At 38.0% G+C, this 18,352-nt stretch overlaps 1 protein-coding gene across 1 annotated transcript in view; it reads right to left on the bottom strand.

The window, feature by feature from the left end:
* Mtrex (Mtr4 exosome RNA helicase) overlaps positions 1-18,352 on the bottom strand; it is a 56,635-nt gene that overhangs the window by 37,319 nt on the left and 964 nt on the right. The window contains exons 2-9 of the mRNA XM_021179787.1: positions 13,292-13,429; positions 11,882-11,948; positions 10,151-10,213; positions 9,130-9,242; positions 5,416-5,590; positions 4,168-4,258; positions 1,924-2,048; positions 800-898 (exon numbers count right to left, since the gene is read on the bottom strand). Of these exons, the coding sequence (XP_021035446.1) occupies positions 800-898; positions 1,924-2,048; positions 4,168-4,258; positions 5,416-5,590; positions 9,130-9,242; positions 10,151-10,213; positions 11,882-11,948; positions 13,292-13,429 (871 nt within the window). The remainder of the gene's footprint in view (positions 1-799; positions 899-1,923; positions 2,049-4,167; positions 4,259-5,415; positions 5,591-9,129; positions 9,243-10,150; positions 10,214-11,881; positions 11,949-13,291; positions 13,430-18,352) is intronic.

The raw sequence follows: 18,352 nt of genomic DNA on the forward strand, positions 1-18,352 counted from the left end.
TGTATGTTCTTACAGAGGGCCTGGGCTCACTTCCGGGAACACGGAGCGACTCACAAATAGTTAACCATAACTTAAACATTTCTTAAACATAAAGTTTCTCTAAAGAACAATTTTTATTTTTATGTATGTGAGTACACCGTCACTGTCCTCAGAAACACAAGAGGGCAATGGGTTCCATTACAGATGGTTATGAGCCACCATGTGGTTGCTGGGAATTGAACTCAGGACCTCTGTGGAAGAGCAGTCAGTGCTCTTAACCACTAAGCCATCTCTCCAGCCCCAAAGAACAAACTTTAATGCAACAAGAATTTTAACAAAGGCCACTTAAGTGATTTGTGATAATAAAGTCTGTTCAAGGAGAACTGAAACTGAACAAGACATAAATCATCCGGCACATCAGAGCGCTGTTCTCCGGCAGTTCAAGTACTGAGAATGGAAGAAAGTGAATTCATGGGTGACATAAAAGTCACCCATAATTTGTTTTTAAATCATCATTTCACTAAGTTGACCTCAAACTCCTGGGAACAAGAAACTTATCTGAGCTTCCCAAGAGCGAGCACTACCACAGCATCATCAGATAACTATTTAAAGAATTAGAGAGAGAGAGAGAGAGAGAGAGAGAGAGAGAGAGACAGAGAGAGAGAGAGAGAGAGAATTAATGTAGGAGGTGGTTAATATTGAGAGAGAGAGAGAGAGAAAGAGAATGAATGTAGGAGGTGGTTAATATTTTCTCCAGTTCACAATTGAGGAAAAGGAACATATAAAAGATGGCATTACAGAGACATGTGCATTCTCTTACATTTTCATCAACCACCAGGTGAAGGCCATCTCCCCCTGCTGGAAATATGTAGTGTTGCAGTGGAGTGGGTCGATAATCAGTGTAAATAACATGACAGGGCTGTAAAGGGAAAGAATTAAAAAGAATTGTATTTCAAGGTAAACTGTATATTTGATCTACTCAACAAAAATAAAATTTGAGAAAATAAAATTGGCTTAAATATTTAACAAGAATTTAACACTTTCAAACAAGTTTAAAAGTCAGGCAAGTGAAAAATGGGGGAAAGAAATAGGTCTACTAATTCATGCCACAATCTGATTTTTAATTTACCAGTTCCCTAATCAAGGCCAAGTATATGGTCTGAACTTCAATTACCCATTAGCTCATCCTGGAGCACTGTAGCCCCAGACGCTGCCTCTAGCTACAGAGGCTACTGTGGTGATAGAAGGCACCCCCATGTATGGAAACAAAACAGAACTCTGTAGCGCAGGGGTATCTAAAACAGCAGAAATCCAGCTCCATGAGGAGATTCACTGAGCTTTTCTCTTACAGAAGCCACAGAGAAGGAGAATGACACTGGACATCACCTACATAAAGTAAGTTCATGAGGGTAACTATAAAACAAGGGCAGAAAAACAAAACCAATATCCTGTTCAGCACCCGCTCACAAACAAACAAGCATTTGTGGCACGCACAGCCTTACACCGACATGCAAAGGAGAAACAAAGAATACTAAATGTGAACGTATTTTCTTAAGAGCTAGCAAATCAAACGCTAAAGAGATGGGTAGGCTTTTTTGGTATTCCTTAGAAAAACGTCTGCACTGTGTGCTGGAGCTCACTGTCAGAGTAAACGCACATTATTCCCAAACGTGGGAGAGCATCAGGATTCGCTTGGCAACTTTTACAAAATGAGATTCCAAAGCCCAACTCGTAGAGGCTTAGCTGCACTGGATTGGAGCTGGAACTCAGACATGAAGGTTCTAGCCAGTCTACTCAATTTGATAAGCTGCTTGATTTAGGAAGTAGATTCCCAGTAAACTGCCTTCTTTATCCTTAAGAGCATAAGGAAAATCTATAAGAAGATGGCAAGCCCAATCAGCAAGAGTTTTAAATAGTGAAGACATAAAAAGTGTATACATGTACCTGTTTATGTAGGTGACAAATCCATTCGGCAAACTGCCGAGCATTTGGAATGGTAGCCGAAAGAAAGACATAGTGAACATTATCTGGAAGCAAAATAATAGTTTCTTCCCATACTACACCACGCTCTAAGAAACAAAAATATAGTTCGGAATTTAGTGTTAGCTAAGTGATAGTAAGTTATTTTCTCATAAGCTTACTAATGGAATCTGCAAACTACTTTACACAAGCATATTTTTTGGCCACAGACCCATACTGAAACCTCCTTCTGTTCATGACTCTATGGAGCAGATACAAGAGTAAGCCACCACATGCAGAACAGACTCTGAAAGAGCAGTTCCACACTGTAGCCTTCCGATTAACAGACAGGAACCCAGGACCAAGGCAGCTGACAGCATTTCCACCTCACTGGAGAAGCAGAGGTTAACGATGCCTAGGACACTACAGCAATACATCTACAAGTCTCGCTATTGCTATTCCACACGAAAGACTTCTGGAAATGAAACAGATCTGATGAACAGTAGAATCATGGGTGTAGTGCTCTTAAAATGTCCTATCCTAGCTCTATTTAAGAATCATTAACTCTACCTCTTATTAATAAAATTCCTTACTTGTTTTGTAAAACTACTTTAAAAAGTATTCTAATAGCTTATTATTATCAATGACTTGAAAATACTTAGTTGGGTTTTTTAATACAGTTTTAAAGTTTTGAATATGTAGTTTCAAAAAATAATGTCTCTTTGTTCCATGTTATTTTTTTCTCTTTGCATCTGAATATTTATTTTAATAATTAACTTTTTCTTAGAACTTTCATGATATATTTAAGTTTGTTTATCACAAGATCTGAGTGAGATTATTTGCAGTGCTCAGTGGTGTGAGTGTCTGTGTGCATGCGTGTGCCGTGGCAACTGTCTGTGTGCATGCGTGTGCCCTGGCAATTGTTTGGAGGTCTAATCCTAGTATTTGGATCCTGGGAATGAACTCAGATTGCCAGTATCAGGGGTAAGAGCCTTAACCCACTAGTTGGTCCAGGACTCACGGTTTTTAAAGCAAATAGAAAATATGCTCAGAAGTATCTGTAGGAATTTGGCAAAGGTAAAAGTGTTGATGTTTTCTTACATTATTTTTATCATGAATACACAGATCAGCAGATCTAAACCTGTGAGTCATGACCCCTTTGGGGACACAAATAAGATATTTACATTATAATCCCTAATAGTATCAAAATTATAGTTATGAAGTAGCAATGAAATGATATATGGTTGGAGTCACCACAACATCACGAACTCTATTAAAAAAGGTTTCAGCATTAGCAAAGTTGAGAAACACTGATATAGACTAATTGAATTCTTTAAATAAAAACCAAATCTTACTTTAGGTGTGTACTTTAATATGTAAACATTAGCTTTTAAATGTTAAATTTCCTGGTATATCCAAAATTGCAACCACATTTATTTTTGAAGAGATATTAGTTAAGGCAGTTTTGTTTTACTTGCTTATTTATTTAATACTTATTTCTTTTTTTTACAAATATACATTTATGGGTTTATAAAACCAAATTAACTTAAAAATGACTGTTAACTTTGTAAACCAGAAGGTCTATATATTCTTTCATATTAAATAATTACTGAGAGTCAGACAGGCAGTGGTGTTTCATGCCGCTAATCCTAGCACTCAGGGGGCAGACCCAGGTGAGCTCTGTGAATTTGAGGCCAGCCTGTTCTACAGAGGGAGTTTTAGGATAGCCAAGGATACACAGAGAAACCCTGTCTCAAAAGACCACAGAAAAAGTAATAGTAATAACAATATAATGATGATGATGATGGATGATGATAATTACTGAGCTTCTTATGTGGAGAGGAGGGCAAGGCCTTGGCACGTAGCCTAGACTACCGCTGATCTCATTTCTTCTAGCTCCGCCTCCCCCATCTCCCAGCCGCTGGTATTACAGGCATGCCACACATCTAGCTTAGTGAGCTCTCTTCAAAAGCAAGCTACTTTTAAATCCATTTGCTTTACTTGAATGTGTATAATTTTATCCAACGAATATTACTACTTAAGGAACTAAACTTTAATTAAGTGATACTGGGAATATTTTATCAGGTTGTCCACAATTTGAATATGTAATAGTTTACTAGAATTCTAATTACATAAAACTGAAAATCAATCCAAAAATTCTTACTCAAAATTATTAATGGCATTTATAACAAAAATGCATGATATTTATCTCAACATTATGAAATATACCTGAATCTCTCATGTAATGAATTTCATCAAATATGACCCAAGCAACTTCTCGCATAACTTCAGAGCCTCTATACAGCATACTTCTCAAAATCTAAAAGGGGAAAACAGATTTAGTGTGACTTTAACATAACATAATTAGTCAAATACTATTTTTTAACAAGGACTTTTTGATATCTTATGCCTATCTTTGACTCCTCATCACATGTAATTAGATATTCACAAAGTTGCCATCATCATTCCTATTCTTCCTTTTTGAAACAGGAAGCCTTTCTGTGCAGCATCTTTCCAAGGTTAACCCTTTAGAACATGAGAGGTCCTTATCTTACGGAGACACTGGATCTTTCCAGTGTCTGTGTTCCTGCCTCACGGTGGATACACTGTAATAGTCACTGGCCTTACTGTTAAGAGTTAGAGAAAATCTTCAGGTGAAGGGTTTTAGAATGAATAAAAACTTAAACAGAACTCCAAAAAGTGAGCTATCCCTTTTAGGTACTGTCCAAACTAGACGCAAATTTATACTACTGTAAACGAAAATGAGAGTCCGGTTAAGGGCACTGTTGAGATAGCTTAGTGGGGTCTAAGTTTAAGCCCCCAAACCAAACGCAGGTGACGGGAGAGAACTAACTCCACAAAGCTCTCCTCTGCCCTTGACACACACAGTGGGTGGCCTGTTGATCTCCTCCACATCATGCAGTGGAACACATATACACACAAACTGTTTAAAAGTATCAAGGTAGGTAAAGATAATCATGCCAAAACCATGTTACATGGGAAACTTAACAATGATTAGAAAAGCTAGGTATAATAATGAATATATTTTTAAGTTGACTATTATAATAATCTTACTGTAATAAATACCCAGGCACTAAAAGGGGTTAAAAACAAAGCCGAATGAATCAGAGTCACTACTTGTATGAAACTATGTATTCAAATCCTTGAAACTATTCATGAGAAAAAAAATTAAGTATTTTTGTCATAGTAGTAATAATAAACTATTAAAATGCTCTTTAAGGTATATTGTATTGGCAAGTACTAAATATTATTAACTGAGAGATACATTTAATGTTGCTAGGGCACTTTATAAATAAGTATGCCCTTTACAAACAATTCTATTCACAAACACTGATTACATTTTATCTGAAAACAAACAAACAAACAAAAACAAGCTATAAATCATCCAGTGTTTGACTGGGCATACACTGACTAAGCTAAAAAGAAAAAATTTAGATGAGGCACAAAATAAATTACCTCTGTAGTCATAACCAGACAAGATGCTGTGGGATTAATAGTAACATCTCCAGTCATCAGTCCCACATCTTGAAATTCTTCATACATTTCACGATATTTCTGATTACTTAGAGCCTTAATCGGGCTGGTAAATATTACACGCTGTTTTTCTCTTAAAGCCAATGCAATAGCATACCTAAAATTATAAAAACAGTAAGTTTTCTGCACATTCATTTGTAGTCTGTTTACTATAAACAAACTATTACACTATAATCATGATTTATCTGGAATGAATCATTTAGACTACTAAATGAACAAGGACATTTGAACTTCAGTCACTTGACTACAGCTGGTTTGTTGGTTGCTACCCTAGTTTTTGCTAGAGAAGCCTTTGACTCTGCTGACAGGCATCTAAAGGTGCATCACTTCTGTCCATCCATTTACATAAAGAGACTACAAGTAAGAAGAAAACCATAAATGGGCTGCATTTTTCTTCCACAGTTTCATAAATGAGTTAAATCCAATATGTAATTTTTTCCTTCATATAATATTTAACAAATCATTTCTTTGTTTGAAATTATGATAGTTCTGTTTATAGAAAAGTTCTTTTCTAAGTATTAATGGAATTCAATACTGTGGCATTGTTTTGTTTTTAAGAACTCAGTTTAGTATTTAAGTACAGACCATGAAATTAAGATTTAAGAGAAACACTGTAGCAGAGGCTTTTTTAAAGATACAGTTCCTACCCAAAGTATGCTTATCACATCAGAATTAAAAAAAGAGAAATGTTATAAAGTTAAGAATTGACCAAACATGATCAAATAGTAACAGTGAAAGATATATGGAAAAGTGAATATAGAGATGTTATATGATCTAAAATACTGACTCCTTAACAGCAAAAAGGAATAGGAAACAGGAAAATATGATCTGTACTTAAGAGGAAAACAGACATAAGGAATTGAATGAGTGGGCCCAAAGGTTGAATTTGGCAGATAACAGCTTATAGGAAACTATGTTCTAAGAATTAAAAACAAATAGGACAACGGTTCCATAAACAGGCAATCTCAACAGGAAAATGGAAACTGTTAACATATAAGCAACTGAAAACTCTATATAGGTTGCAGGATGAGGGATGTAGCTTAGCTCAAGAGTGGAGCACTTGTTTAGAGTGCACAAAGCCCTGGGTTTGATCCCAGTACTCCTAGAAATAAAAATTATGCAGACTAAAAAGCAGGAAAAATAACAAAATGGACTGGAAAGATGGCTCGTGGTTAAGGGCACTGGCTGTTCTCACAGAGAACCTGGGTCCGACTCTCGGCACCCATATGGAGTGGCTCAGATGGTGGCCGAATTTCAGGGATCTGATGCCCTCTTTCAACTTCTGTGGCCTTGGGCAAAATCCAAAATAAATAGAGGAAAAAAGTAGAGGAAAAAGAAACAAACACTATCAAACAAACTTTAAGGTCTTAAAAGAAAAACAAAAACATAAAAAAAAAAAAACCCTTTAATAGCTAACAATGTCTAAATCTGAGATTATGATTAGCACTAAAAAAATAAATGAATTGAACTTCAACAAAATGGTCAAAACCAAACTGAAAGAACCACTACACTATCTAAGATAAACCATTCATTCAGTAAAAGGAATGGCAAATTCTACAATTCAGAAAACAAATGATTAGTACATTTGAAGACATTAAATATGAGACTCAAATGAAATTGAAGAGCACACACAACAGCATGCACTGATGGTCTAACTTAAGTACCAGGATCCTTGACAGGAATGCTGAGAACGAACCCAGCAAGGAACGCAGAGTGCAGGAACATATAAAAAAACAAAATAGAGAATATAGCATAAAGAAATTGTTAGGGGTGCTAGGGAGATGGCTCGGTGGCTAAGAGCTCTCGATGCTCTTCCAGAGGACTCGCACTCGATTCCCAGCCCTAGCAGGTGGCTTACAACTACCTGTAACTCCGGTTCCAAAGATCCAGTATCTTCTGACATCTACAGACATCCACACACACAGCATACAAACACAGAGACACATGAACATGTGTGTAAATAGAAATAAACTAAAACAAACTGCTTAAAAATCAATGATAAAGACAAAATCTTAAAACCAGTCAAAGAGAAACAGTATATCACATACAAAGAAAGTGGGATGAGAACAATTTCCTGCTAAAAGTTATACAGATCAAAAATAAATTGAAAAAAAAAATAACACTGAAAGGAAGTGTTCTTTTAAAATGTTAAAGCAGCTTCTTACTAAAGACATGTACTGAAATAAGTATTTCAAGAATTTCTTCTACAAATAGAAATAGTATTAGTATAAAAAACTTGGATCAGCACCAACACATCATAATGTTTTATTATATTAAGATATGTCATTTAAAAACAGCAAGACACTTCACTAACAGCAAAAATAATCTTGGGCTAGAGAGATGGCTCAGCATTTAAGAGCACTGGCTGCTCTTGCAGGAAACCTAGGTTCAACTCCAGCACCCACAGGTCAGCTCACAACTCTAACCCCAGCTGCAGGGGATCTGACAGACAGACATGCGTGTTGGGGATCTGACAGACAGACATGCGTGCAGGGGATCTGACAGACAGACATGCATGCAGGGGATCTGACAGACAGACATGCGTGCTGGCAAAACACAAATGCACATAACACAAGCAAACAAACAACATAAAAGCTTTGAAAAAATCTACGAGCTGGGTGTGGCGCATGCCTTTAATCCCAGCACTCAGGAGGCAGAGGCAGGCGGATTTCTGAGTTTGAGGTCAGCTTGGTCTACAGAGTGAGTTCTAGGACAGCCAGGGCTATACAGAGAAACCCTGTCTCGAAAAACAACAACAAAAAAAGCCCCAAAAAACAAAAAACAAAAACAACAAAAAAAAACTACTACATGAATTTTAAATGCTTGTTAGAAAAAGGAAGGTCTCAAAACAATTACTTCATTTTCCTTCTTAAGAAACTAGGACAAGAGAGAAAAGTATAAACCAATGAAATGAAAACAAAGAAAAGCCAAGGAGACCAAAACCTGGATTTTGTCAGATCAACATAATAACAGACCCTACCCCTTCCAGCTAGATTAAGGGAAAAAAAAAAAAATCAAACATCAGCCTGATACAGAATCTTAATAATAAACAAAACCCAATGCACCTCAGAAATGAAAATGTGGTGTTTCTTAACAAAATTTCAATTCATCAACCCAACAATACTGGAAAACGGAATTTATCTCAGGATGATTCACTGGATACCCATCGAGACATTTCATCACTCTACAGGACAAGGCAAAATCCATATCCAAACCAAACAAAGGAAACCCACATCATTTCAACACATTTCAATCTTTTTAAGTAAAAAAAGACTGGAGTCTCTAAATGCGAGCAGACGTGAAGAATGAGAAAGAGACTAAGTGCAAACTAGGAACAGGGGTCATTCTTCATAGAAATACATTCATGAAAATTCGTAAGTAACACCATACTTAATAATAAAAAAGCCCATTATTTTCCCAAATAATGGGAACAAAGGAAGCTCTTGATTACATCTATTAAAACACTGTACTGAAAATCCTCAATATTTTAATGAAGGCAAGAGAAAAGAAACTAAAGGTTACCTAAAATAGATATGGACAAGCAAAACCATGCTTACCTGCAGAGTAAAGCAATGGTAACTTCCCATATACAATAACTAAGTGATCTGTCTGTCTCCTGAAAGGACCACTACTTACTCGGCACACACGGTCTTTCCTGCGGATGTGTGAGCAGATACTAGCACAGACTGGTTATTATCAACACACTGAATGGCTTCTCTTTGGAAAGCATCAAGAATGAATGGATATTCCTATAAAAGCAAATTAATAGACACATGAGAATGCTAAGCTACCTAAAGCACACTTAAAATGAAAAGAATGACTCTTTCCACAGCAGTCTAGGATTCCCTTATGATTCCACTCCCACTCAGTAGGGATAAGACACCTATAAAACAAGTTTATCCAACAACGGTACAGGCCTTAATCTGCTGTTTAACTTTGGCATTCTATTCTATTCGTAGTTACACTTAAGTCAGTAATGGAAGGAAGGAATCATTGTTGCAGGCTTTGTGCTACTGTACGACACATTTCCACATCTAAGTGTTCATAATCCCATGAAACAGGTGCATGGACAACGTCCTTTCCTAGATGGATCTCTGAGGCTCTGAAGAGTGAAATTCCCAGCATTACTTGGCAAAAGCAGAGAGAAAGACACTTCCTTAGACTGTGAACTCATGCTTGCTTCTCCAGGCTTCCTTTTATAGAGAAAGTTCTTTAAAGAAATAAGCCTTATTCTTTTAACCTTTAAAGACTTTTAAAAAATCTAATTAACAGTTTAAAGGAATAGGTGTACACATGTAATCCTGGTATGCAGGGCTCTTTGAGGCCCCTTTGGACCACTGGGAAGACACATCAGACAAAACAAACTGGGCTCTGGCTTCTTTAGAAGCTGCTGAGGGGTTAAACCATCAGCAAAGCACGCACACATGCAATGCTTTCTATGCAAAGGCTGACAAATTACAACTTTTGAGAAAGGTGATGAACAGTTTTAAAATCTTATCACACCATCATGGTTTTTAGCTTGGTTCGTCATGCGGCTCTCACTGTTATTTTATAGCAGATGTCTTCACAACATACAAATAAGTACATTTAAAAATCTCATTTGAAATGTTTTCTTTTTCAGACTCTCACAAAACGTCCCAAAGAGCAGAATACAGACCTTCGCTGCCTTCCCAACTCGAGGGTTAAGTGGTATATAGTCCTCATCTGCAGGAAGAGCGACCTGATGTCAAAATCCAAGGAGAAAACAAGAGAAGACCATTAAAAAAATTCCAGACTCCAAACCCATTGACGGTTTAGAGAATAAAAATGATCAACATGGTAGGTAGTCTCACAAGCTAGAAAATCAGCTGACTATGAGAACAAGCGAGAAAGTTAGTTACAACATTCAAAAAACCTCTTAGAGCTGGCCTAATAGCAATGTAACTAAACACATGCACCATTATGTTCCTGTAGAAACTGTTCATTAAAATCTAAGCTAGATCGATAACCTACCATGGCTGTCATCTTTCCCACACCTAATGTACATACAATAATGGTGCTCAAAAACCAGAAAACACACAAAATGGGAGAGCATCGATAAAACAAAAAAGTATATGAAATAAAGGGATACTCCCTGTTACCAGATTCCCAAGTATAAATATTAATATCAGAATGCTTGCTCCTAACTGTGTAAGAATCTAACCACTTGGCATATAAATAATCCACAAGGTGGCTTTAAGGGACACACAGAAATTAGGCAAAACATCTAAAGGTAAAACTTCAATAAAAAAAAAATAAATGGATGAGGTTAAAAGCCTTTACCAATATTAAGAATCAGTAAGGTCATTATGATCTCTGGATTGTAAGACAGAGCACTGGCCAGGGTCTAAAGTACTGAAAGTTACCCATCAACTGACCATTGTATCCCACACAGTACCATTTCTCAAAAAAGAGACTTTGGGCAGAAAAACAAACTTAAACTGGTAAGGCTCTAAATCCACACAAATGCCGTTTTTATTAATCTAGAATTTTTCTCCACTCACTTATCAGGGTGTTTGTTTGTTTGTTTCCAGACTCTTTGGGTTACCCTGGCTGTCCTGGAACTTGCTCTGTTGACTGGGCTGGCTTTGAATTCATAGAGGTGTGTCTGCCTCCGCCTCCCAAGTGCTAAGATTAAAGACATGCACCACCACCACCTGGCAAGAATACTTTTACTAGTTTATTTATTACCATAAGAAGGCACACGTGCCTCAGCACAGTGAGGTGTTCAGCTCTCCTCCTACCCTGGGTCCAGAGATTGAACTCAGGCTGCCTAGTTTGTATGCCACCTCTTTTATCCATTGGGTTATCTTTCAGGTCTAGCTTGATATAAAGTTTCATTGTAATGATAAAAGGTTTAGTAGAATAAAATGTATCATTGCAGTCTATCCTATGTGTATGCATTCTCACTTCTAAATGGATACCATAAGCCATCAGTGGTCATTATCTAGTAGCAATCTATTAGTCATGGACCGAGACATGAAACTGCAAAAACCGTACTAGTAACTATAAGAGTATGAGAATAAGTCTTCAACACTAACTTTGTGCTTATAATTTCTCTATTTCTAAGTATAATCTTTATAGTTATCCCATGAAGATAAATTTCATTGTTTTAAATTTACAAGTGAAATAGACAATGTTCAAAGAGGTTAGAAAATTTACTCAAGATCATAGTTCAGAGAAAGCTGGGCTGGCATCTGAACCCAAGGGCTCTCAACAGAGATACAGTTCTCTCACCACACTACACGCACCACGGAAATGACCTGATTCCAGGCCTTCAGTGCTAAACAGCCTGCTGCTCATCACATGAAGCAGTACAAAGACCACCAGCATTTATAATGCTAACCTATGTTGGGCTGCTTGTACTTACCTCATGTGTACAGCCTTCAACTGTTTCAACTGATTGTACCTTGACTCTGGGCATCAGGTCCGCCAAGCTAAAAAACGTTATTAAAATCACATGAATTATTTTCAATAATTAGATCATAAGCCTATCCACGCTGCTAAACAAAATGACACTGCCCAACTATAATACTGTAAATCCAAACTATTTTAGCTATTATAAATATTCAGAGAAGTCACGTGACTTAAATTAGCTGAAAATTCAAAACGCTAAGATCATCTTTTGTTATAAATATGTAACAGACTGGATACCATAGATTCAAACATCAGCTTAGCTCCACTATTTTGGATAAAAAATAAAAAAAACCTCTTCAAAGTACTGTCATTGCCGGGTGTGGTGGCGCACGCCTTTAATCCCTGCACTTGGGAGGCAGAGGCAGGTGGATTTCTGAGTTCGAGGCCAGCATGGTCTACAAAAGTGAGTTCCAGGACAGCCAGGGCTACACAGAGAAACCCTGTCTCGAAAAAAATGAAAAAACAAAAAAACAAAAAACAAAGTACTGTTACTATCTCAAAACACAAAGCTGATTTAAGGTATAAACTACATAAATTTAGATGTTGCTATAATTTACAATGCTATTCATCTGGTCCTATACTATGCAGAACTAGGCTCTCTGAACTCTGAGAGAACAAAACTATAAATAAACTATGTGTATTTCTATATTAGACTCATTATTTTTGTATTATATTCGTGATATTTACTTTAAGACAATAAATATATTTTTAGCAAAAATCCAAAAGTTCCAACAATAGGTAATAAGAATTTTAAAATTACAATTATTTTGCAACCTATTGCACTACTATGGGCAAATGGCACAATCTTAAGTTCTTCCGTTACACCTGCATCGCCATTTAATAGACAGACAGTTAGTAGCTAGAACAGCCTAAACCAGGTAAGGAAAGTCAAAATTGTAAGCAGCATTATCGCAGTGTCAACCAGGTCAACCCAAACGGATTGGTATCAGGAATAAAAGTTCCAGCTTTAAAAATTTGAGAAATATAAATATCAGAAAATCTTTATTCAGACACATCCATGGGTCTCCATTATCAAAAGTAGATTTTAGCATCACAGCCATGGTACTACTAGCAATGAAGTACTCATACATACTTATTACCACCACTGGATCAGGGTTACTCTTCATCATGTGTAAAGAAACAATACCTTTTCTCTCCTAAGAAAACAAGTCTTCAAATACTTTCCCCAAATTGGATTTTAAAATATCAAAAGATGACTCATTTATGTCTTCTAATTATCCATATTTAAACAGCTGTTCTATATTTTCATGCTTATAAAATTATAAAATAACACAATTTTTAAAATGTCACACATCATCAAATTAAGAGTAACTAACATTATGACTATAGAAATACCACCTACCTTAAATCTTCATTAATTGAGTCTTCTATTCTCGGCTTCTTGCCAAAAATAGGTTCATCAGTACCTTCGACATCTAGGTCTCTCTTGATTTTCCCGACGCTGGCTGGCTCTGATTGTAATTTGGTATCCAGTCGTTTACTGAAAAAAAGCAAACAGTTTATAAAAATTCCATCGTATCAGTTCCAGTTTTAGAATAATCCCACATTACTTAATATATTATATATACTTAGCAAAGTTATCTTTTAAATAAGTGACCTTCATAAATCAAAGCTGGCCGACCCTCAGAAAACTGTAACTTCATAACTAGCAAAGCTGACTGTTTTCCTTATAGATTTTGTATTTCCCTTGGATGTGTTGCTTTAGATTCTGAAATTCCTATTACAAGGAAAAAATTTTGTTAAGTTCACTGTTCCTTAAAACAGTAGAAATTTACATCAAGACTTTGTAAACCTTTACAGCCTTCCCTAACAGTGCAACACTACTAACTGGAAGAAAAAAACAACTGTATGGTTAGAGTTGGAGCCAGGCCTGGTGGAATGCAGAAATCACAGAAGGTTAAAGCAGAAGTTTGTAAATTCAAGGGCAACCTTGGGTGCACAGTGAGAACCTGTTTCAAAAAAGACAAAATGAAAGAAAGCAAAAGTTCCAAAGTAGGGACAGACACTACATGGTGCTTTATTTATAGCTTAACTATCTGTTACTAACTCAATCGAATTTATACCCACACTGAAAAAAGGCAACTCCAAGCAATTTTTTTTTTTTTTTTTTTTTTTCGAGACAGGGTTTCTTTGTGTAGCCTTGCCTGTCCTGGAACTCACTTTGTAGACCAGGCTGGCCTTGAACTCAGAAATCCACCTGCCTCTGCCTCCCAAGTGCCCGGCAACTCCATGCAAATTTTAAATTTAGCTGCAAAGGCCAAAAATAAGCAAAATAGGGCTGGAGAGATGACTCAGCAGTTAGAGCAGCACAGGAAGCTCTTCCAAAGAACCCAGGTTCAATTCCCACCACCCACATGGCAGCTCACAACTGTAACTCTAGTCCCAAGGGATCCAGTGCCACCTTCCGGCTTCTGACAGACGGTACCATGCAGGTACACAGGGCACAGACATACATGGAAGCAAAACACCCATACACATAAAGTTTTACAAACTTGAATAAGATAAGCAGTGAGACATGGTCCCCCATAGATGCCTTTGATCTCAGGACTCACAGGCACATTTCTGTGAGTTTGAAGCCAGCCTGGTCTATATAGTGAGGTCTAGGCCAGCCAGGACTATGTAGAAACACTCTCATAAGGCAAAAAATAAATAGATGGACAGACAGCTTCTATAAAAGGAAATGAGAAATTTATCTCCTGCTATTGTTACAGGATATAAAGTTACTAAAATGTAAGCAAATAATTGAGTCCCACAGAAATTAAGAATTTAATTAAGCCGGGTGGTGGTGGTGCACGCCTTTAATCCCAGCACGTAGGAGGCAGGTCCAATTCTGAGTTCAAGGATTTCGGAGTTGGATGCCAGCCTGGTCTACAAAGTGAGTTCCAGGACAGCCAAGGCTACACAGAGAAACCCTGTCTTGAAAAAAGAAAAAAAGAAAAAAAAAGAATTTAATTAAAAGGTATTAAAAGAGAAAGATGGTAAGACAAATGCAGAAGACAGTTAAAAACCATTTAACTGAAAAGGTATATATGTAAACTACTAGAGGGCTACAACCTCTCTCTTTGTATCTGCTTATTTTGGGGCAGGGGCACATGCAAGAGGAGGTCAGGGGACAATCTTCTCAAGTCCCTTCCTACCTTCCTTCCACCATGTGACTTCCAAGGAATGGAACTCAGGACGTCAGGTTGGGCAGCAAGCACACCTGTGCCAACCTGAGCCAACTTGCCAGCCCCAAATATATTTTCTTTCATAAAAAAAAAAAAAAAAAGATGCATTTTGTGTGTGTGCTTTGCTTGAATATAAACATGTCTATCACATGCATGCCTAGCACCTAGGGAGGTTAGAATTGTTTATATGGTTAATGTTTACTTATACTAGGTATAAGCCAAAGTTTTAAAAATACTTTTATTAATTCACCTTGAAATGGCAGTGGGACTCCACATATTAACATAACTGCGTGTGCATGTACTCGTGCATCCATCCGTGCACATGCATGTGCGCCTGTAGAAACTAGCCGTCACAGCCTTTGTTTTCCTCAAATCACCTTCCACCTGCTTTTGTCAAGCCTGAGCCTCTGACTGAAACTGAACGTGAGTCAGTTCCTCTGGCACAAAGCAAGCCATAGGATCATAGGATCACAGGCGTGCACTGTTCTCTACATGGAGCTTTCTACATCAGAGCTTTCTACATGGGCCCTAAGGCTATGAACTCAGCTCCTCGTGGTCAGTAATCTTCCAAGTGAGCCTCTATTTTTCATTTTCTTGAGACAGCTCCCACACTGTAGCCTCAGACTCAGGGCAATCTTCCTGTCTCACACCTCAAGTGCAGGGATTACAGGCAGGAAACGTTCCTCTTACGGAAAAACTATTACATGTCAAATAAGACTACTATGTAATTGTGAAGAAAACATGACATTTATAATTGAAGCTGCTTAAAATCCTGTATTAATTACATCAGTAGTGTATAAATTTTATTTTTTCAGAGAAAGACTCTCCAAGCAATTGTAGTGAAAGACCTAAAAGCAATGGAATCAATAGCAGTGAAGACCTTAAGCACTAAATAACATGTGCCACCGTGAGAAACTAGAGCCTGTTTAGAGACGTAGCTTATTCCAGCTCTATGGTAGTGAATAGAGACAACTTTATACTAGAGAGCATATGAGGTGCAGAGACTGACTGATGAGGTAGTTCTCCATAAAAATTTGCAGGGGTGGGGGTGGGGGTGGGGATAGTCCAGCCCTTAAAAGCACTTGTTGCTCTTGCAGAGGACCCAGGCTTGATTCCTAGCACCCACATGGTGGCTCATAATCACTGGTAACTACAGTTCCAGGGGATACAACAGGGACATACATGGTATACATACATGCATGCATGCAGATAAAACATTCGTAAAATCATTCATAAGTAAATCTTATGAATGAATAATAAATTCACAAGACCTTGCTTGCAGAGCTCTCACGGCTTATGACTGGAAGCTCAAAGCAGAGTGAGAGAAGCAAGGCTCAGCCAAGAGTGCTTGCCACACAAGCCGGAGAACCAGACTCTGATAACCCCTTTCCAATGTAAAAGTGATTAAAATAAAAAACCCCAGATGTGGTGATTTGCATCTGCAATCCCAGCACTCCTACGGTGAAGACTCAAGACGGAGACTAAACAACTGATACAGTGCTGCAGCTGACACTCAAAGATCTGCCACAAAACAAGACGGAATGTAAAGCTGTCTCCTGACCTCCTCAGGGACACTAAGGCAAGATGTGCCCACTTCACACGCAAACACACAGACACTCACACACACACTTAAAAGTAGACACAATATGATCATGAAAAGGTAAAAACAGGGCTGGTGAGATGGCTCAGTGGGTAAGAGCACCCGACTGCTCTTCCGAAGGTCCAGAGTTCAAATCCCAGCAACCACATGGTGGCTCACAACCATCTGTAATGAGACCTGACTCCCTCTTCTGGTGTGTCTGAAGACAGCTACAGTGTACTTACATATAATAAATAAATAAATAAATCTTTAAAAAAAAAAAGGTAAAAACATAAATATGACACATAATATAATATGAACACAATTCTCAGCAATAAAAGGAAAACTGTTGCTACATGTTATAAGAATAAACAGTGAATGAAGACACTGAGGAAAAAAGAGGCCAAAAAAAACCCCAAACCCATATATGGTACTCAGATGGAATTTAAATGCTGAATTTAAGCACATTCTAGAAAATGGAAACTGCTCCAAGACACGGAGGAAGCAGATAGCCTGGGATGACACTACAAAGGAACCTCAGAGTTGTGTGTGCACTGACTGTGCTGTGGTTTAGAGTGCTTCATTTACCCAATGAGAGACACTGGGCAGGAGGAGGGAGGGGAAGGAGGTGTACACAACTCGGCTCCTAACCTTGGGAAGCAGCCAGGTGTGGCAGTGCACACCTTTAATTCCAAGCATGTCTCTGAGGACAAGGCCAATAATGGTTACATAGCAAGACCCTGTCTCAAAACAAACTGACAAGCAAACGTTAAACTTGCCTTTTCTTTTCTTTTTTTTTTTTTTTAAGATTTATTTATTATATGTAAGTACACTGTAGCTGTCTTCAGACACTCCAGAAGTGAGCCACCATGTGGTTGCTGGGATTTGAACTCTGGACCTTCAGAAGAGCGGTCGGGTGCTCTTACCCACTGAGCCATCTCACCAGCCCCCAAACTTGCCTTTTCTTTATGAACTGTATTTCAAGGTGAAAATGGACCACCCACGAAAGCTCTAGTGTGCTTTTTGTTGCTGTAATAAAAACACTGACCACAAGCAACTCGGACAGGAAAGGTCTTAATTCAGCCGATGTGTTTACAATCCATCACTCAGAAAAGCGAAAACGGGAACTCAGAGGCAGAGACTGAAGCAGAGACCACAGAAATGCTGCTCATGGGTTTCTGTAGCTCCATCACCCAGTGCAGGCTCACCTGCCCAGGAAGGTACACACCATAGCGCACTGGGCTGCCCTCCCACATAAATCAGCAATTAAGGAAATGCTCCAAAGACTTGTCCACAGGTCAGTGTGGTGAAGGAAATTCCTCAAGTTGAGAACTGAAGGTAACTGACAATAAGAAGGAAATTCTGTGTCTTCTTTGTGTGGCGCCTACACTTGAGCATACAGGGGAGGCCAGAGGACTTCCAGCATCCTACATTACTCTCCTGAGACAGCGTTTCTCACTTATACAACCAAGAGGCTAAGTTAGCAGCCAGCCAGGCCCAACAAATTTTGTCTCTGTGCCCCACTGTGCTGGAGTTACAGTGCTCACACTTTTTATGTGGGTACTAGGGATTCGAAACTAGGTCCTCATTCTCGAACAGAAAGCTGTCTTTTACACTGGCCATGTCCTCAGCCCTAGAGCAATGAATTTATTTATTT

Source organism: Mus caroli, chromosome 13 (assembly GCF_900094665.2).
Source record: "Mus caroli chromosome 13, CAROLI_EIJ_v1.1, whole genome shotgun sequence".
NCBI classification, from domain to species: Eukaryota; Metazoa; Chordata; class Mammalia; order Rodentia; family Muridae; genus Mus; species Mus caroli.